Raw genomic sequence first — 22,903 nt, 5'->3', positions numbered from 1 at the left:
AAAAACGATGAAAGAATATTACAATAACAATAAAGCCAAGATAATGGCTTTAAGTAGTAAAATTTGTTTAGATCCAAAATTGTTATCGACGGTTGAGTATTAGAACAAGTTAGTCAAAATAAATATGTTGTGACCAATGTTTCATACAAAGGTGATCGTAGTAGAACAAATAAACTAACCCAAATATTCATAGAACATTGTGCCCCAAAATGAGACCACAAACAAGATTAAATTTTTTTAAATTGTGGCATTTACACGATTTAATGTATAGAACCGAAGCATAAATAAAGGAAAATAAGTAGTAAAGATCTGTCCAAATTTTCAAAAACAAGTTTTTAAGATCTATCAACGTTCGTTATACAGGTCGGCTTAGAAATGAAAATGTACGAGAGAGTTTCATAGGGTCTCCAATTACTGATACAACACACCAGTACTTTGTTATTGAGATGAATGTTTAAAAAATAGTGTAGTCTTGTACATTCTCAGTTCGACCATACCTGAGATGTGTGGTTAATTGAAACCCAACCACCAAAGAACACCGGTATCCACGATCTAGTATTCAAGTCCGTGTAAAAATAGCTGGCTTTACTAGGACTTGAACGCTGGAACTCTCGACTTCCAAATCAGCTGATTTGGGAAGACGCGTTCACCACTAGACCAACCCGGTGGGTGTTTAAAAAATACCCAAAAAACATTTGCTCGGCAGGGAAAATTATGGAAGAGATGTCGAAAGATCTAAGAAGAGGTGGATACTTCAACAGGTAAAAATGTAAAATCTGAGATAAAAAGAAATCTTATCAAAGGATTTTTTTTGGTAAACGGGTACCACTTTTTTTTCTTTTTTTTCCAAATCGGTGGGTATTTGGAGATATTTGAAGGGAAATATAAATATTTAACCACTTAACCTATCCTCGCTAATCTTGACTGGTAAGAGTAGGTTAAGTATGGTTATATTATATTTATAATTCTAAGCGATAATATTTAAATTGAACGTTTCTAAGGTACATTTGGAAAACCCATGTTTGAATAAAATTGACGAGTAGAAATAAAAAAAAAGACTAATCCAAGATCGATTGTTAATATGGAAATTGATCCTTTTTTCGGTAAAAATGTTATTTGGTTAATTTGGTTAGTATTATACAAATGTAAAAATTTGCGTTTTTTATTGTTATTTTTGAGAAAAAAATGTGGTACTCGAAAAATGTCTAAGAATTATTTTGAAGAACTGTAAAAAAAAGTTGAAGATTGTAATGTTATTGAAACATATTTGGATTTTAAAACTAACATCTTTCTGACATCTGCTTTCTAAATTAAGCCATTTATTTTTTTTTAGTTTTAAAGTCTATTGCATTTCAACACGAACACTACATAAAATAATTGAAATTATATAATGCATGCAGAATGGAAATAATAAAAATTAGATGCTAAAATGAACGAAGATAATCAACAAATAATAAAATGGATAACATTAGATAGCAGAAATAATAAACAGGAAAGAACTTTCTAGAATTGAAAGTAACTTCCTAAGTCATCTAACATTAAAAAAAATAATTATGACAGCATAATTGCAACTATAATAAAATTGAAAACCTTTAACTTTATGGTAAATTAGTTTTGTTTTTAAATTTTATTTAATTATTTATTCATTTTGTTTTAATAGTCACAAAATTATGTGCAACAAATTAATTTTTGTATGATAATTATGGGATTAATGATAAACAAAACCCATACCTGGTAATAAAATCCATTAACAAATTATACTTTTGTGATAAGATATATAAAAATCACAATATCTAGCAATAACATTAACAATCTTAATATTGAAATAAAAAAATTATACCATAATAATTAATTAAATGAATGATATCTTCATGTAATGATGTCATGTAACTTTATTTACAGTTGATTCAATAGTCATAACATTATTATCGATGAGCGCTAGATCACACTAATAAATCAATAACAAGTCATCAATTTCTAAAGATGAAAAACAATCCAATATTGTAAAGCATGAAAAAACCAATTACAGAAATTTGCTATTTTTAACAAAGCAAATAAAAAATGAAGTAATTTCTCAATTATTATATATTTGTATATTCAAGCCTTATTGTTCATCAAATAGTATTTTGATTATTTTTTTTTTAATCTTGCAAAGAAAGTTCCTCTGGCAGTCCTTTTTGAAAATTGAAAACTAATAAAAAAAGAAAATGATTTTGCTTTTAAGATTATTTATACTAAACATAAAAAAAAAACGTTGAAAATTTGAAAATTGAAAAAAATAGAAAGATAAACACTAAAGAAATTACAAAAATCATATAACCTACTTACTGCCTTTATTTATTGCACTTCTGCATACAAGCACAACCAGTAAAATAAATTAAATAATCCTTTTCATGAAAATCAAAATAGAATATGATTTATGAATAATTTTGATGGTGCAAATACTTAAAAATTCACCTACTGCCAATAGACAATGTATAAAAGAAAAAATTATTACATTAATGTGTGTGTGTGTGTGTGTGTGTGTGTGCGCGCGCGCGCGCACGTGTGTTTGTCTGTCTGACTACTGTAGAGTTCACTAATATCTTTGATTTTGGGTATCTATATTAAAATGGTAAAATAATTTTTGAAATCATAGATTTGAATTATAACAAGGAGAGGGGATAATTATCAGCATTTCAATTTTTATTTATGATAAACCATACAAAATGTAATGGAATTAGTTGGGAGAGAGGATTTGGTGAAATGTTATAACTGAATGCCTAGATGAAGACAAACTATGAGAAAAAGTGTGACATGGGAATTAATATTTTGAGAAAAAAAAAATGTGCCCAGGATCTGAAGCCGAAACCATCTGGAAGAAAAGTAGAGACTCTGCTACTTCGTTGAGGGATATAAAAAATATATTTATAGATCTCAATACATTAAATTCTGATAATTATTTTAATAATATAATTAATTAAAAATTGATATTTTCCATGTTTTTAAAACTATTTTATATCAACATTTGACAGCCCTTGTTCATGAACTAGCAAATTATCAGAAACTTTGCTGTCTTCTTAGAAGAGGTTAATGTCGGAAAATTTACAATTTGAAAAAATGGTAAAATGCACTTAATTTCATAACATTTACTCTAAATAAAAATAACAACATTAATAAATATTATAATAAACATTATTAAAATACACGGCAGAAATATCTCTAAAAGCAACCAAATGTTTTTACACTTATTCAGATAATACTAATGTTACTATTTAATAGCGTCAAAAACTACTACAGATACTACAATAATCAATTTAACACAGTGGGAGTATAAAGATAAAACATATTAAAAAAAGAATGGAATTATTTATTTTAGTTCTATATTAACTACTTGTAAGCTATGTTTATACAGTTGGACACTGTTGCAGAGTATTAATAATTAACTAACAAAATTTTTTTCTTTACTTGTTCAGATTGTCATTATTTACAATTAAAAGCCAGAATACTGTATAATCTTAGTTTAAATTAAAACATAAAATAAAAGAAGTAATCATTTTTAATAAAATCAATTTTACAGAAAAGTAATGTTATTTCATTTATAAAGTTTATTTGGGTTTTACAGACTGTGTTCGGGAAACACGGTCTTCACATAAAAATACTTTTTTTATGAATAAGTAGTATTATAACCCATTACATTAATTTATGGTAAAAGAAAAAATCTTTATGGATAATAAAATAAGATTTCAACTGCGTAAACTGAAAAACAACTTTCAAATTAAACATAAATTAATGGCTAAACAAATAACTATCAAATTTAAGTATTAACTTTTGATTTCAAAAGTTAATAACACACACACACACACACACGATGGTTTTTTAACTGATGTAGCAGCCAGAGAAAAGGCTTATGAATAAATTCATGGTTTGAGAAAAACAATTTTTTATTTTAAACGAAAAATGTATGATTCCTTGAAGCTATTATCAACATTTTCAGAAGGTTTTAAACCATCTACAAACAAAACTTTCAACTCTCTTGTAGCCAAGTGGATTTCATTTGAACAATTTTTTTTAATAAAATAGACTTACAACAGACTTGATAAGAAAATGAAGATTAGGCTTTTAAGGACACTTAAAAAGAATGTAGATTAACAGATTAACAAAAAGAAACTTTAATTATCTTTCTAAATTAAAAACTAAATATAACTAGTTTCGAAATATCAAAAATATTCTACAGAAATGAAATATTAAGCAAAAATGCTGGACCAAAATATTTTCAGAAATAAAGTAAAACATTTCAAGAATTTTCATGAAAACTAAGAGGAAAAACAGGAAGGAATTTTTCTCAAACGAGAAAGACAAAGTTAGTCAAAGAATGAAACAGTACTGGCAGAAAAGGAAACAAAATGTAAAGTAAGGTTGTTTTTTTAATACAATCCATAAATAGTTCAAATAAAATAAATAAAAAATTTATTTATTTAAAAAACCCACATTACATATAAATGACGATATATAATCAATTCATTTTTAAATTTTGACTTTTTGTTCTCATGAATAAATTAAGGGTGGTAGTAAGTTGTTTATAATACAACACACACTAACAAACATTCAAAGATTGGATACATAGGAGAGAATTTTAACTCAAAGAATGATAGTTGACTGATGTTGAAACAGTATTTTGATCATATAGATTCCAGCAGATGACGAGAAGGAAAGAACCAGGAAGGCCATAACTAAAAGTAGGGATAACAATAAATATCCCTTTCATTGAGATACAAGGAAAAATCCATCAATTCAACATCGTGTAATGTTTAATATACTGCTAAAAAAAAAAAGTACTTTAATTTATTTAAAAAAATGTGTTATACTGTGGTATATGATGTAACTTTAAAGGTTTTAAATGAGCTGAAATGAGACAAAATTTACTCCAAAAAAATTGTACAAAATAATAAGTAACCCATGCCAGGTTTACCAGGTATAATGAGGGGGTCAAGAGCACTGAAATGTTGATGATACTCAGTGATCTCTTCAGTCTGTTCAGACTGCTGCATAATGAACATGTCATTCTCTGGCAAATCTGACTAGTACCACTTTAATATTAAGATTTTAAAAAAGTGTTATTTATATACTAGCAGACCCGGTAATGCTTCGCTATTGCTAGATTTGTGAAGTGAAAGTTTTAATGATTAAAAACTGAACATTATGGAAGTTCACAAAATTAAACCTTTCACTTTTCCCTATTTCCATATCTCCCTTTCCCTTTTCTATCTCTCCATTTATCCCTTTTCCCATGTGTAAATCGGATCAAGTAGTTTTTTCGTTTACAGCTGACACACATATGAACATTGCCTTATTTATATACATATATATAGAAGAAAAAAGTCTGTTTGCATATTTGTTTGTTTCGTAAATACCAGTGCCAACCAGCGAAATAGTTTTTGCAAAAATACTCCTTTTCATGTAACTAATATATATACTTTGAATATGAGCCAAATCAGACCATAAATACAATTTTTCAAAACATCTCGACTCCAGGGCCACTAGCACGTCCAAATTAATTCAGAAACCTTCACGGGTGTGGGCACAACTCACAAAAATTGGATGAATGGTATAGGAACACATAAGGAACAAACAAACATTCATTTTTTATATGTGTATAAGATTTAATACTGGTTAAATAGTAACATAGTACAGAGACATTGTGTCAACAGTTCTTCGCAGAAATGCTTAAGCATCTGTATGTAATCATGTGTACAAATAAAAAAACTTAAAAAACAAAAATAATGTTATCATCTAATACAGTCCGTCACTTAAGTACTCATCAATGTGAAACAGCCTTAATTCAAGTTCATTTGTTTTACAGCCTTATCTAATATTTTTTAATTTCTTGATAATAAACTTTTAGTATCAAGAGGCAGTTCATTAAAATAACACATTAAAGTATATTTATGATTCCTTCTGGCAATTTATTCATATATTCTCAATAACTGAATGGATTTATATTTCATATTAGAGAAATTATGAGTATTTATATAGCTTAGGGCTGTTTCATTCTAATGATGGCTCAAAGATACATATTTTTCATATACATTAAATGGTAATTTGATATTTTTATTAGCCAACCCCTTGCAGTTATACCATACTAACAATACTGTAATGAATTCCATGTACAATGATAAATAAATTTTGAACAATAACAATTTTGCTCAGTCTAGATAATATGAAAACTATATTTTAGTTTATTTGAAATTGCACAATACCGTCTGAAATGTCGATCAATGATAATACCTAAATAGTCGGTGTAACATTTTTTTTAAACAAATTCATTGTGATAACATTAAAATCAATAGCAATACAGTCATAATTATTTTCAAAAATTAAACAATGTTGCTTACACTTAGATCTAATTTATTAAATCTAACTGTAATTTTAATTCAGAAAGTTGTTTTTCCAATTTATTATTATAAACTTCAAATCAAGAATTTCCATAACATATTGTAACTCCTGATCCCTTAGGGGAAGACACCCTCCAACTACCCCCTCCATATAGCCCTGATGGGCTTTACTGGAGGTCATCTTTTAAACCTTGGCATATGACATCTCTCAGGCACCTCAGCCCAGGATGCCACCAAGACTGAAAAGCACAGTCGTTGAAGGAACTGAATCACCTATCTACCCGAAAGGTAGAGTGAGTTCACATGCAACACAAACACAGAAAAACACAAAAATTAAATTAATAACAAAACAACCAAAACCGATATATCACTAACAAGAAATAGTAACAAAACAAAGTACATAAGAACAAGACCAAGCAGCATCCTAGATTCCCTCTGCAATTCATTCCCTAGCCAAATAGTGCAGAAATTCTGCAACTACTGACCGACCATTCAGCCCAATCCTTCCAGTTTCGACTGATGTCAAGCGTTGCTCCGACAGTATTTAGTCAACAAATTACTGCAGTGTGCTCCAAATCGTATTTGGTGCACTCATACAACACATGGAAGGCATTGTCCTGACTCCACACTGCAGGCACAGACCCCAAACTCACCAGGCTGAACCCAGCCAATCTATCCCTTGAATGCTCCATAACCAGTAAGAAACTGAGTTACGTACCTGTTACAGGAAACCCATGGGGTGCCCTGCAAGCTTCTAATGTCTGGGAAGAGATCATTGTGTATATTGCCCATCAATATTCTCATCCCACCTAGCCTGCCACATATCATAATTATGATCCTCGATTTCCTGAATCTCTTCAGAAGTCAACTCACCCAACTTCCTAGCAACATACCGATCCTGTCTCTCTAGAGTTAGAATATCAACCGGTTTCACTCTCGCAATCTCCAAGACTGCCTCCCATGAAACTTTCTGGTAACTACCTGTTACCATCAACAATAATAGTAGCTGGGCCCTGTGTAAAATTTCACAATCAGGATTTTGTAGTTCAAATGTACCATTAATATAAATAATAAAGGGCCAAGAATGGAGGAACACCAGTATTCAAATCTTGTAGATTGCTTTTTATTCCAGTAATTTTAATACATTGTCTTCTTCTATTAAGCAGAAAATTTTGAAGTAACTGAAGAGGAATACCTCTATTGACAATATCGAAGGTTTTAGCCAGGCTAAAACCTTCGATATTGTCAATATTGGCTAGGTTTTATTTTTTTTAGATTTTTATAAGTGATATCTGAAAAATCAGCAATAGCATCTTTAGTTCCATTACCCTTTCTGAACATATGTATTTATATTATGAGCATATATGTATTTATATTAAACATATTTATATTACTGATAATAGTTTGTTTTACTGCTATGACGCTTAATTGCATATTCATAAACATTTAGCTTAAATTGTTTAAATACATTAAGCTTAATAAATTTAATACTACTACTTAATACTTTTAACACAGAAATATGTAACCCATCGACTCCATCTGATTTATCTTCTAATTTATTAATTATTTTCACTTCATCATTTTTTATAGATCTAAGATGCATAGACTTAACATCAGTTCTACTTTTACTCATATTCTTTCTAGTCAAGCTGTTAAAATTAATATCTTTTTTAATCATTTTACCTATATTAAAAAAAAAGTTGTTGAAATAATCAGCTAAATTTTTATCAGTTTCAGTTAGCTTACTATTTATAGAATATTTTAACAATTTGTATATTTTTAGATTTTTCATTTTTCCTAATCTTTGATTTATATTATTCAATTTTTGCTTGTTTGTTCTGTGGCTTAGTAACTTTATCTCATTCAAATTTATTTTCTGCTTTTTCCAATAGCATGTTCAGTATTTCAGTATGGATTTGGTATTTAATTTTCAGAGAAATATCAATTTTATTTTTTATACAACCATTCCTTTTTTATCAATCATATTCAGTAAATATTGTGCAACACATGATTTTTTAGAACCTTTACTATTACATTTTTTAACTTTCCTAGTTTTAGCAATTAATTCCTGTACTATTTCAATTAATTGCACCACTTCAATTATATCATCTACAAAAAATATGTTATCTCAAGCTAAAGTTTCACTTAATAATAACAATTTTTTGAAATCAATATAAGTGAAAATGTCATTAAATGACTGATATTATTTCAATATTAATATTTAAAAATAAAGGATAATGGTCAGTAATCTGATAATTGAGTCTTAGATTTTATATTAAAAGAGCTTTTAATAAAAGCACTGTTTATGCATGATTCTTTAAAATGACCTCTAATTTGAGTATTTTTGTTGACAGAGGTTCAAAGCCCAATTCATAAAAGTTATTAAGAAATTCAACACTCTCAAAATCATTTTTGTTTACATCAATGTTGAAATCACCCAAGAATATATGATTCTTTGTATGTACATTACCTATTAAATAGTTCATACCCTTAATAAAGATATCCTTTTTATAATTGTGACTTCTTTACAAACCATTTATGGTTAATAAATTTTTATTTTTTGATTGCATATATATAGTATGTAAATTAGTCAAACCTAAATTTTTATCGGTTACTTTGTGTTCAATGTTGCAATCAATATAAATCACAACCCTATATGCTTTGTTTAATCTGTTTGTGTTATATATAAAGTTATGTATAACCGTTCATATCAATAAAATCATTTTTTTCGCTTAGCCAAGCTTCAGTAAAAATAATTATCTTTGGCTTTCAGAGAAGTTAATCTAAAAGTGCTTCTAATTTAACAATTTTATTTCAAACTTCTTATGTTAACAAATAGTAATAACATACCATTATCACTAATTAAATTAAAATTTTTTTTCAAAAATTTCTTCATTCATACTCATTGGGTCAATCCATTTCCTTCTTTACTGCTAATATATATATATATTGTGAGCATAGACTAAATACATTAGATTGGATTAAATGGATAATTAGGTTTTTGTAACCTTCAATACAGAAGTCAATTATTAAAGTCTCGCAATTGACTTTATCATCAGCTGGATGATCAATCAGTCTGTCCTCATATTTATTATTGAATTGAAACTGATAAAATTAATAAACACTTTTTCTATCGTTAAGTCGAGCATAAGACATGAGCTTATAATATTGATATTAAAATAAATTTTCTATTTCTTTTACTTTGACACTTATGTACAATCTTAATGCTGTGTTGATCATTTATCTTGTTTTTTTCTGTATCGATATCGAACTGAATGAAATCCAAAGCTCCAAATTTTTCATCAACTCAAATTATTTTAATTTTAGTATCACTCATTTTTTCAATTTCAATATGAGTAACTGTAGATTCTAATTCAATAAAAATATCTTTATTTTTATTAATACCTTAACTTTTATCCCACTTTATTATAATATTACCTTTCTTATAAATAGGTTTTAGTTGTAATCTGGTTTCTTGAATCATCTTTTGTTTTACTTTATTATAAATCCTCAGACACAATTTCTCTGTAGAGTATAATAATATCTGGTAGATTGATTATTATTATAATAGGATATTTTTTTAACTAGAGAATATGAACTGGTCTTATAAAATTTTTTTGAGTTTTGATTTTATCTTTAATAGAATAATATTTTCCTTTAACTGTGCATTAAGATCCTTTAATATAGTATTTTTATCGCTTCATTCAGAATTAATTTTATTTAAATATTCAATTTTCTTGATAAATTCATTAGTATCAATTTCAGATAAAGAATTATTTTTCTCCTACTGCTCAAATTTCAACTTATCAAAATTTATTTTAGTTTATTTACATTCATTTTCCGATTGACATTTATTTCTTTAATTTTTTCCTTCAATGTAGCTATAGTCCCATGTGGATCTTTAAAATTTAGTGAAGTTAGGTCTGTAATGTGTTCATCACATTTAACTAAAGTATTCATTATAAATTTCAAATGCTTTTTTCAATTAAAACCCCTTTTGTGGTACATATTATCACATAGAATACAAATAACTATACCAGACAATTGATTACAATGACATTTTAAAAAAAAGTCTGGAAGGATTACCTGGGCTGGCAGATCACCTGCCATCTTAAACCCTCAACATAAATGTATGTATAAAAACTAATAAAATAATGTTTAAGAAAAAATATTTGCAATAACAAATGCAAAATTAATATTCCATACAAAAATAAACAAAAAAGGAAAACCACATAACCACATATAAGTTAATTTTTTTTTAAAGATCTTAAAGTAAAACAAAAAAAAAAATTTAAAAAAACAAATATTTCACAGCAATATTTTAAACTGAAATTTAACCAAAATCAAAGTAAAAAACTAGATGTGGACACCACATGACTTCCTTGAACACCAATTAAATTACATACATACATTTTTAAAAGTACGTAAAATGTTATTTCACTAATAACTTCTGATTTTTTTCATATTTTTTTTATTATTATTGAATTATTATTTATTGTAATTTTTTTTACAATTAGAGATTAATAATTATTAATAAATAAATACAGTTAAATTTAAAAAAAAGGGAAAATGAAAATCGGAAGAAAATGTTGCAACCAAAAAAAATAAATAGGAAGAAAATGTTAAGACCAAGGAAAGAATAAAAAGATTAAGAGAGATGATGAATATAAAGAGAGAGACAATTTGAAAACTATAGAATGCATACACAGATTAAGATCAGCAGAATTATACCAAACCAAAGAGCGATTAAATGATTGGCAACAAAAAAAAAACAAACGAATAATGATCAACTCCAATTTAGGAAGAATATTGTCTGACAATATCAGAGAAGTAATGAACTAAACGATAAGAATTATTTGCAATTTATCTTTGATAAATTGCAAAAAATTCATGTGTGCCTCAGTGTATATGTTGTTCTTGTGAGGGTCTATTTTTCAATCAATCTGTAGTTAACTTTAATGCAAATAAAATTAAACAGAAATTAAACTAGAAAATCCCAAAATAATATGATTCTAAATTATAATTTTCAATTATTATTAAATAATCAGATGCTTCACCAAATCTGTTACATATACACATGTGTAATAATGCCTATTAAATTACATACATACATTCTTTAAAGTACAAAAAATTTTATTTCATTAGTAACTTCTGATTTTTTTCATATATATATTTTTTTATTATTATTATTATTGAATAATTATTTATTGTAAAATTTTTTACAACCACGGGTTAATTTATTACATAGAAATTACTGAAATCGATAGAATGAAATTAATAAATCAATATATTTAAATTTAAAAAAAAGTTTAAAAAAATTATCCCTTTCGGCACACCGGAAGCGGGGAGGTAGATTTCCAAAGCTAAGTAGGGGATAAAAAAGATTTTCCCCGTGGTCCGATTTTGCCCATTAACGAACTCGATCTAGATTTTGGGCCGTTATATTTTGTATCAATTTGAAAATGATTGGCGTAAAATTACGGCAGTTATCGTGTTCATAAGAAAGTGAAATATATATATAAACTTTTGAACTGACGGTAGTTTTGGAATCTCGGGGATGTGAACGCGAAGATATGTCCAAATTTTCCGGAAGTCGAATCATGGTATCCATTACGATAGGTAGCTTTCTTATGAAATCTACCTAAAAGAAAAGTAGATGAAGTCTGATTCGAACCGATGTATCTTCCCTTGTAAGATCAATAATTATATTGATCAACTATAAAATTAACATACGTAAATTAATAATGTATTTAAATAAGATAGTAATTTATTAGTAACTTTTTTTTAATAGAGAAATTTAAAGGAAAGAGTAAACAGGAAATCAAATATTATATCATAATTTAAATAACTCAATTATGAAATAAAAAACAGAGTAGACAATGAAGAAATACAAAAATAGTCATATGACAAATAATTATGAAATAAATCCTCATATAACATAATTACAGAGTACTATAAAAAGAAATTAATTCCAACCATTCATACTTTTCTTGAATGAATGCTAAATTTTCTGAAATATATATATATAAAAATTATACGGCAATCTCTCGGGAGCTGATATAGCTATAAATAGAGAAAAAATTTCATATAATCATAGGCCCGAAAACACTTCGTTAGCGAGTTACGGCTAGTGAAAGATTTCGCCCAGATTTCAGTTTTCCCGGTGAAATGAAGACTTCTTGAAATTTTTGGAAGGTAAATTAAGGGGCGAATTTAGTTTTTTTATGATATCTGACCTGAAAATGTTTAAAAAATGGGCCCCAGGACTGTACCTCCATTAGTTTTAAAGATATCTGACGTAAAAAAAAAATTGAAGTAAAAAATAACACGTTTTTGGGTTTAACGTAAGAAAACTTTGTTAATGGTTAATTAAATTGTATTTTTTTTTAATTAGAAATATAGAAAATTTAATTCTGAAAAGATTCAAGTAGTAAATTACTAAAAAAATTGATTACAAGATATTGAAATTTAAAAATCAAAACAAATTGAATTATGAAAAAAAAATTAACAGCATGAAATAACTAATTTTGTCCATAGGGTGGAAACAGCTTTTAACATAAAATGTAATTTAACTTTAAAAAACAACAGAAAATGACACTAAAAATTTGTGAAGGCGTTATTACCTTTAAGGTTGCGCAAAGTGGCCCCTACTTTGTTCAATACATGATTTCGCTCGACGAATCCATTCTTTTCTAGCGCATCTCATAACGTTGGAAGTATTCTTAATTAAGTCTGCAGCTTCTATTATGAGATTACTTAGTTCCTCTTGTGTGTTAATACATTTTGAATAAACAACTGACTTCATCCAACCACATAAAAAAAAGTCTGATGGCGTGAGGTCGAGGGGGCCAATCCATTGTCTACCGTATGTATTATTTACATGATCCTTTAGATTATTAGAAAAATGAGGAAGTGTCCTGTCACGCATATCTCTAACCTCTTTTAATAAGAAATATCTTCCAAGAGGGTAAGCAGATTTGTTTCCAAAACGTTTAAGTATGCTTTACCTGTAAGCCTCATTGATAAGAAAAATGGACCGATTAAATTATCACCTAGAACACCAAATCATACATTAACTGAAAATGTATGCTAGAAATGTCTTGTCACAGTCTCATGTGGGCTTTCATCCGCCCAAATGTGGAAAACCCACCGGCTTGCTCTAGTGGTGAACGCGTCTTTCCAAATCAGCTGATTTGGAAGTCGGGAGTTCCAGCGTTCAAGTCCTAGTAAAGTCAGTTTTTTTTTACACCGATTTGAATACTAGATCGTGGATACCTGTGTTTTTTAGTGGTTGGGTTTCAATTAACCACACATCTCAGGAATGGTCGAACTGAGACTGTACAAGACTATACATCATTTACACTCGTACATATCATTCACATTCATCCTCTGAAGTATTATCTGATAGGTAATTACCGGAGGCTAAATAGGAAAAAAAGAAATATGGAAGTTACGAAAATTTACTATTCCATTTCTTGTGAAGCGTGATTCATCTGATACCAGAATACAACGAAGGAAATTGTGATTTTGTACCCGATTTTTATTTAACCATCGGCAGAATATCTTCAGTTTATTATGATTTTGCGGTAATAAGTATTGTACCCGTGTTACACGGAACGGGTACAACTGTCCTTCATGAAGTGCCCGCCAAACGCTTGATTTTGAAATATTTAAATGCCATGATACCCGTCTGCTGCTTGTAGTTGGCGATAATTCTACAGCTAGTGAAAGATTTCGCTCAGATTTCAGTTCCCTCGGTGAAATTAAGACTTCTTGAAATTCTAGGAAAGTAAATTAAGAGGCGAATTTTAGTTGTTCATTGTTAAACAAACAACTAAATTCATTGTTCATTATTATGTTTCCTTGCTCTTTGTTGACGACCAGTATCCACCTGTTTTGGTTTAAAACTGCCGGTTTCTCTAAGACGTCTTCCCACAACTTCAAAAGTTTTGCGATCAGGTGTTCTTCGATGTTGATATGTATCACGATATTCTTGAACTGCAGCCAAACCATTCTTGTTTACGTAAATTAATATCATGTTCGTATTGTTTTTCAAATGAATACATATTTGTATTGTTTCCCATTATGTATTATGTATTACAGAAAATTTCACTAAATTTTGTAAAAACTGTTTTCTGAATTGTACACAGATTCTCAGAGATATCTTAATATAATGCAAAAACCACCATCAAGATTATTCCGACACTTTCAAAAAGTTAACTGGCTCAGCTGATATTACCAACCTATAAAAAAAAATTAATTCATTCCGATAAAAAGGTTGTAAATATATGATCAGCTGTTACTTCCAACCTATGAACAAAATTAGTTATTTCATGCTGTAAACATTTTTTTCACAATACATTGTGTTTAGTTTTTTAATAAAGTTACATTTAAATAAGCCTGTATTCAATTTTTTCTTAACTAATTTAAACGAATCTTTTCAGAATTGAATAATCTACATTTCTAATTAAAAAAAATAAAAACTTAATTAACAATTTAACAAAATTTTCTTACGTTAAATCCAAACACGTGTTTGTTTTTTTACCCACAATTTTTGTTTTACGTCAGATATTTAAAACTAACCACTTAACTGGGAACCATTTTTTTAATATTTTTAGGTCAAAAATTATAAGAAACAACTAAATTCGCCCCTTAATTTACCTTTCCATAATTTCAGGAAAATTTCATTTCACCGGGGGAACTGAAATCCGAGCGAAATCTTTCGCTAGCCGTAACTCGCTAACAAAGCGTTTTCGGGCTTATGACTAACTTTTTTTCAACTTTTAACTACAGAATCAGCTCCTGAGTGATTGCCGTTTAGTTTTGAATCACCTGTAATATATATTTATTTATTAACAAAATAGATGAAAATATTGTGTGGGCTTCATGTAATGTTGTTACCAATTCATATTGAAAATAGTTACGAAAAACATCATATAAAAAAAAATGAGGTCTGTACAAAATAATTATAATTCAAATTATAAACAACTTACAAGCGGTTCTTTCACCCAGTCCATATCAATATCCGTCATCATTTTGGCAACTTCTTTTTCTAAATTCACACTTTTAGTAATAATTATTTGATACGCACACTTAAACAATAAATAAAACTAGAATATAAATACGAGTGCAATAATAAACTATATTTACGAATAAAACACATAGCTATCCACAAACGAATAATAATTTTTTAATAAAATATTCACACTATAAACTAAACGCTAACAATTTGCAAGGCTTCATAAGTTACATCGATTAAATATTTAATTAAATAAATTATAAACAGCTGAATCACTACTGTTATCTTTGACTAGAAAACAGACAAACAGTTGTAACAACTAATTTATTAAAATTCCCTTATATAACTTAAAAACAGACTCGCAATCCAATACGGTGGGTCTGACAAAAATTATCATACAACTGTTTAAAGGTCGTGAACGATAATCTTTCCTCCCCCGATGTGTGTGCGTGCGCGCGCTCGATATCATTAAACTAATAGAACGACACATCAAACGGTGTTTGGCGGCTAAGCCAGATATGGAAACTTCATTACTCAAGTGAAATTATTAACCTTGACTTTGAACTAGAGAACTCGATTAGTTCACCTAAACTATCAGGTAAATAAAACGACATCGATTATTTGTATATGAAATAGCTGTTTATCTTAATTACAACTTTAAGTTCTTACGGTTAAGGATTGCGAATTTTTTTACTATCATACAACCACTAACGATGTAAAACAATTAACGATAATGTAACTATAACTCGCTTATTCGGTGGTAACCTACACGAAAAAATAATTCTTTAATCGGTTAACTGTTTATAATCTTAGCTCTTTGAAGTAAAACTTCTGTTCAATCGTTTTTAATATAAAACCATCAGCCCGCACTACGATAACCGTAAGACGTTTACCCCGATCATACGTAACCTAATAGTACATCGGTTAAATATTAATCAAGCCGTTAAACATGTTTAAAGTTTGGACACGGTGGTAAGTAACATGTAATCACAAACCGACTCTTCAATACGAAGAAAAGTAATAAAACTGTTACAAAAATAATAATCAAACAAAGATATTAATGATTTATTTCATTTAATGTAAATTTAATATAAACTCAGAACGAATATAATTGAGGAAAAGAAAGGATTTTCAATAATTTAATTAGTAAAAAAATTAACGGCAAAATAATAAAGAAAAAAAATCGATTAAATTTACCGATAAACACAAACATGTAGAAACAACTTTGGTGTAAAACAGCTTAAATAAATTAAGGCCATAGCTTACAGTCGGTTTACGAATGAGAAGAAAAAATACGTAAATATGTACGAGAGATGTAAAAGGAAAAAGGCGAAGATACAGTAAACCGTATTAAAAAAAAATGCACAATTAATTAGGAATTACTTTTTTGAATGAATGACACGTATTAAGCTGATGACCAGTCACATTTTGGTAAGAAGGTCGAGGACGGCATGAATGTACGGTATACGTAAGTTAAAACTAATGTAAAATAAAACTTGTGTGTGAGCTAGATTTAAATTTGTCAAAAAGAAATCTAAATAATAAACCAATGTGTAACATCGGAATTGCATTTATTCACATTAATATAAAGTTAAAAAAAAAAAAAAAAATTACGATGTAACGATGAAAAAAAAGTAAATTCATTCACTGTAAAAATTGATCGGTCAGATGCAAACTGTGCTAACAACCAGCCTACTTTTCCGTACTGGATATAGTCACTTACCGATGATAAAATATTAGTGCATGTAAAAGTCTATTCTACGGAAACTTTATCGCCAAGATTACCGCGTTTATGGGCTAATTTTTTATTTCCATAAGAAGGATATGTATCGTTAATAAGAGAAATTTAGGCGCCTACTGTAGATAAATAAACAGCTTTCCCCTCCAACGCTTTTATAACCACGCCTCCTAGTGCATGATTCAACTTAGTACATTAATTTCATCCTTACATTAAGAATGTGCAAAAAAAAATTTTTTTTGCGTTAAAATTATTTGCCAATGTCAAAAGCGCACGGGTACTTATATCCGTGCATTATATATAATACCTGTCCTCGGATCTTCTTTGAAACGACTATCGGGTCAAACAACGGTTGCCTTATTTCATAATCATCATCGGTTACGTAATTATTAAATATCAATCTAAGTTTTTTTCCTGTTTGGCCTCCGGGAATCACCGTCGGGTATTATTTCAAAGCATGAATAATGATGATGTGTATAAGTATAAATGTAGTCTTGTACAGTCTCAGATCGATCATTTATGAGATGTGAGGTTGATTGAAAGCCAACCACCAAAGAACACCGGTATCCAAGATCTAGTATTCAAATCCGCATAAAACTAACTGCATTTACTAGGACTTGAACGCTGGAACTCTCGACTGCGAAATCAGCTGATCTACGAAGACGCGTTCACCATTAGACCAACCCGGTGGGTATTAAATATCAATCTGTCCACCAGTAAGCCAACGATTAGTAATTACAGTGAAACCTCTACAAAACGGTACCTCCTCAAAACGTACGGTTTCCTAAGTCCCGATATATTTTGATAGAAATTAATCTCTTCAAGACGGAAATCTCCACAATACGGAAACATACATTTTACTTTTAATTTTACATATTAATCTTGTACCATAAGACGGAAAGAAAATTAAAAAAGAAGATTGTACATTCCCACGGTTTGCTAATTATAAATCCAGTAGAGATGATTATTATAATAATACAGTACTGTAACTGTTGTTTATCTAACAACAATCAACTTTCAGGCGAGGCTATAGATGTAGACACAAGAAATAGTTATCGACTGGAAAAATAAAATTAAATAACCGCAGGTTACGAACAAAAAAATATCGGTAATTGCGATTGAACCGATTTACTTTTTCGAGCTTCACCGAACAAAACACTGTGTTTCAAAAATGAAAAGTGTGTTGGACGCAAACAATTCAAAAAAAGACTGTTCGGTGTGCTTTTTTGCGGATGGCACGTTGCTTAAACCATTGGTGATAGGTAAATCTTGGAGGTCTCGCTGTTTCAAAAATGTCGTTCAGTTACCACTGGAATGATGGGCTAATAATGTCTTAGATGACGTCTAACAATGGAAAAATGGCTAATAATTTAAATGAAAAAATTGTTAATGAAAATAGAAATATTCTACTGTTTTTAGATAATGCGAAGTGTCACCGTCATGGAAATTATTCTAACGTAAAACTTGTGTTCTTTCCTCCAAACACAACCAGTGTAACTCAACCAATGGATCAGGGGGTCATTAAATCACAAAAATTCATTATCGGAGACACATTCTGCAGTCACTAGTCGCCACATATGGATTCATGTTCATCTGTTCAAGAATTGACGCATAACTGTTCTGGATGCACTAAGGTGGCTCTCTTCGTCGTACAAACAAATTACAAATAATTGCGTTAAAAATGTGTTTAAAGAAGCTGGTTTCTGCACTGAAACCGATAATGATTATGCTCCTGATACATGTACTTTGCGCAGTATAACAACATTGCGTGAAGTTGAATTTCTGCTGCATAAAACGTGGTCAAACATCAGTTTATGCTGAAGGCACATGAGTATTTATAGTGATTTGGTAACCGAAGAAGGATTTCAGACCGTAAATGAAATTATTTTCTCTGAAACAGGCAAGATTAACGAAAGTACAGAAGAAGAAGGACACGGAGAACAAAATTAACAGTTTCGGAGAAGCATTGGGTATGGTCGCATAGCTGGAAGAATTCGCGATTCGTATAAACAGCGATGATTTGCGATAGAATATGTTAACCGTTAGAATATATTATTGAAAACGAAAGTTCCAAGAGTAAATTATTGAAACAGAAAACTGTACTTGACTATTTTAGAAAATGATTTTATTTTAGAATTAGTGTTAGATCGTGTTTTGTTTTAGAATAAGTGAATTTTTTCTATTTACTTATATTACTGAAGTGTATAATTCAGGTAAAGTGTATACATTATTGAAAACAAAGTTTCGAAGGGTTGAAACAAAACTGTACTTGACTATTTTAGAGAATGATTTTATTTTATTTTCAGGCTAATTAAACCTAACTTAAATGAAAAATTACTAACTTGTAAAAATATAAAACACCCTCTTTTAGTGTAACTGAACAATTTTTGAAAATTAGTGGTTAATGTTATCTACAAGCAGTATAATTTCGGATTATTCCATCCAAATGTTTATCCTGGTCTAACTTCATTTTACATTTGTATAATTCATAGCATAGCACGTCACGGTAAATTAGCTTGATTCTTAAAAACTTTGCAAAACGAAAACCTCTTATAAACGGAATTCTTACTCGGTCCCGTCAGATTCAGGTTTGGGGAGGTTTTACTGTATTATTAACAATATTGACTTCCTTATCTTAGCACATAACTTGCAACGAGACGATAACGCTAGCTCGAACAAGCGTCAAGAGATAAGGAATAAGGACGATGCAGTTAAGTTTTTGTTGAAAAGAATTTGCACAACGTGGTAAAACGGTCATGTGAAAACTTTCCGAAAATAACGATGTTTGTACTCCCGGTAGAATGCCAAAGTCGCCCTAAAGAAGGAGATATGGATTGAAAAGAATTAAAGCCTCTTAAAAAAAAAACCGATAATCTTCCTTTTTTGGTCGGCTCAGTTCTTTCTGTGTTAGAATTAAAAATTAGCAAAAAAGCAGACGCTGATTGAAGAAAACTATCGTCTGGGTTTACATTACAGAAATAGAGAAATGTCGGTAGGAGATAAAATACATAAAGACATATCAACAAAACATGTTTTAATCGTCAAAATTATCCACAATATCCGCGATAGTGAATTTTTCAGGAGTTTATGCGTAATAAAAAATAATGTTTCTTGTACTCTGTATCCGACCAAACCGCTAATACTTAAATTTTATTGTACTTTTCACACATTACATCCCAGAATAACCACTATAACTTAGATTTGAGGTCAGTTAACAGCATCACACTCCTGATAGCCGAGATAATAATAACAGTTAAAAAACTGTGAATCACGGGGTTAAAGTGATGATTCCATCGGAAGCCCGCACGAATTTGGTTAGGTCGATAAAAAGAGACACAATTTAGAGAAACTGGATTGTGCTCAACTTATGAACAACGTGCGACTTAAATGACAGCCGGGTTAATATTTATTAATGCAATAGCTTTCAAGCTACCAGAGTACAGTGTTCACTACTGTTCAATTCGTTTAGTACGTAGCGTTATATTGTACTTATTACGTATTACGATTTCCACGAAGTAAAAATGCGACACGAAATCGAAAGCGTGACAAACATATCCTTAACGATTTCAAACGGTATTTATCAACAATTCACATTCCTATGGTAAACGGTAAACTTATCAGTAGATAAACTAAAATATAATAATTAACGATAAAACTAATAACTGGCGTTATCGGTGATAAAACAAGGCAACCTACCGTTTTGTATGAATTATTCGTCTGGAGGGGGAATACAAAGAAAGCTCATTTAATAATACCACAGAACCAGGTACCGGCTTCGATACGATAATATTATGACCGATCAATAAGTTTAAGCGTGATGAAGAAAAACATAATTGGTATATATAAATACCAACAATTTTAAGGATATTACGTCGGTTTACATCAGATAATAATCGAATAAAAAGTAATATTAAAAATATAAGGAAATGTAAATGTAATATATGAAATAAAATAAATTTAAGCCTCTCGACTCCCGACCTAATGGCATTATGAATATTAGATGTGATATATCTCTTCTGAAAGTTCAACTTGAAAAAAAAAATTAGGCACAAGAGAAAAGTGAAAAAAAGGCCTACGAGTTTACCAGTGATATTTTCGATAAGAAATTAATCGATCGCTATCTGATTCTCACATAATTATAATTAGTAATGTTTTACTTCACCGATTAAGCAGTTGCTAATTTTGAATTGTTTCAATAGCATTAATAAATGGGAAAAACAATTATTTATTTTTCAATTAACGAACTAGGATGTGAATTTTAAAACAATGTTAGAAGTGAAAAGGATGATTTCATAATAAACAAGTTTATTTTTTAACGTAATGCTCAGCATCGTTCGATTACTTCGCATGTACCCTTCACACAATAATACATATATAGTACACGCTCTATAATAATTAACGATTTTAACCGGGTTTCATATCTAGGTACTAAGTTTAAAAAACACGGTGTCAGGTTTTTTGGTTCCTAAAAAAGTAAACTAAAACAAAAGAGTTTGAGTATTGGATATTAATCCGCATCCGATACCAGGCGCAAGATTCCCAACTATTCGACACTATAGGTGGCGATCTATAACATACGTTATTGCATAGCTCTAAAATGAGAAAGCACGCGGTTTAGTCGCAACTGTCAGTTGATTTGTGAACCATCACCGACCGGTTTTTCTAATAGCACCGTCGTTTCTTAGCCTCCGATGGCATGAAGGTGACGTCTTAACGTCCATCGAATCGGCTAACTACGATTTGGGCGCGTAGTAGACGAACGGTGGTTCTTTAGCGCTCGGAGCTGGCGGTAAGGACAACCTTGGTTTAACATTCAATCTCGCGTCTAACATTCGAATCTATCAGGCTAAGCTATGGCCGTAGCCTAGCTTTCTTTTTCCTGTTTAGCCTCCGGTAACTACCGTTTAGATAATACTTCAGAGGATGATATGTATGAGTGTAAATGAAGTGCAGTCTTGTACATTCTCAGTTCGACCATTCCTGAGATGTGTGGTTAATTGAAACCCAACCACCAAAGAACACCGGTATCCACGATCTAGTATTCAAATCCATGTAAAAATATCTGGCTTTACTAGGACTTGAACGCTGTAACTCTCGACTTCCAAATCAGCTGATTTGGGAAGACGCGTTAACCACTAGACCAACCCGGTGGGTTGGCCGTAGCCTAGCTAAATGGTAAGATCTTTCTTGTACGCTAACGATAGAGTAAATGCGCCTCGGGACTAATATTTGTCGGGAATAATAAATAGAACGAGTACAATCGGAGTGTTCGTTTTCAAAACCTACGTTGGACTTCAGGCAACGATGTCTTCAGATAAAAATCCGTATCTCTCGGCTAAACCTTAATCAAAGCTGACGTGCTGGATACGAATAGGTATGGAGTGTTCAAAAAGTGGCGCAACCTTATGGAAGAATGTTTCCTTCTTTCGTTGTTCCAGATTTAACTGATGAATCTTGAGAAAAAATGGGTTACACAATGCAGCAGAGAATATTCCTTGACTCCCAATACAACAGATACGCCAGTTATGCCCAGATCCAGAATGCCGTCACAGAAAAGTACGGTGTGGATGCATCAAACAAGTCTTCCATGAAGCAACTGTACGACAAATTCCAAGAGACAGAGAATGTGGCAGATGCAGTCAAAAATGGTCGACCGAAAGTGCTAACATAAGAAAAGTTGATCGGTGTACAAGCTGCATATTCTGTTAGTCCCAAGAAGTCTATCCAACACCTATCTAGCCAGTCTGGTCTCTCCGTTGGCAGTGCCCATAC

General features: G+C 30.1%; 1 protein-coding gene across 12 annotated transcripts in view; it reads right to left on the bottom strand.

The window, feature by feature from the left end:
* The window catches only part of ClC-c (chloride channel protein 3), a 137,168-nt gene that overhangs the window by 66,248 nt on the left and 48,017 nt on the right, over positions 1 to 22,903 (bottom strand). Inside the window, exon 1 of one of the 12 annotated variants that reach the window (XM_075373904.1) lies at positions 15,368 to 15,602. The exons of the other annotated variants lie outside the window; for them this stretch is intronic. Within the exon in view, the coding sequence (XP_075230019.1) occupies positions 15,368 to 15,409 (42 nt within the window). The 5' untranslated portion in view covers positions 15,410 to 15,602. Of the gene's footprint in view, positions 1 to 15,367; positions 15,603 to 22,903 lie in introns of those variants that run through there. 12 annotated transcript variants of the gene reach the window in all.

The sequence above is a fragment of the Lycorma delicatula genome, chromosome 8 (genome assembly GCF_047948215.1).
Source record: "Lycorma delicatula isolate Av1 chromosome 8, ASM4794821v1, whole genome shotgun sequence".
NCBI classification, from domain to species: Eukaryota; Metazoa; Arthropoda; class Insecta; order Hemiptera; family Fulgoridae; genus Lycorma; species Lycorma delicatula.
This window is presented reverse-complemented; position numbering and strand designations above follow the sequence as displayed.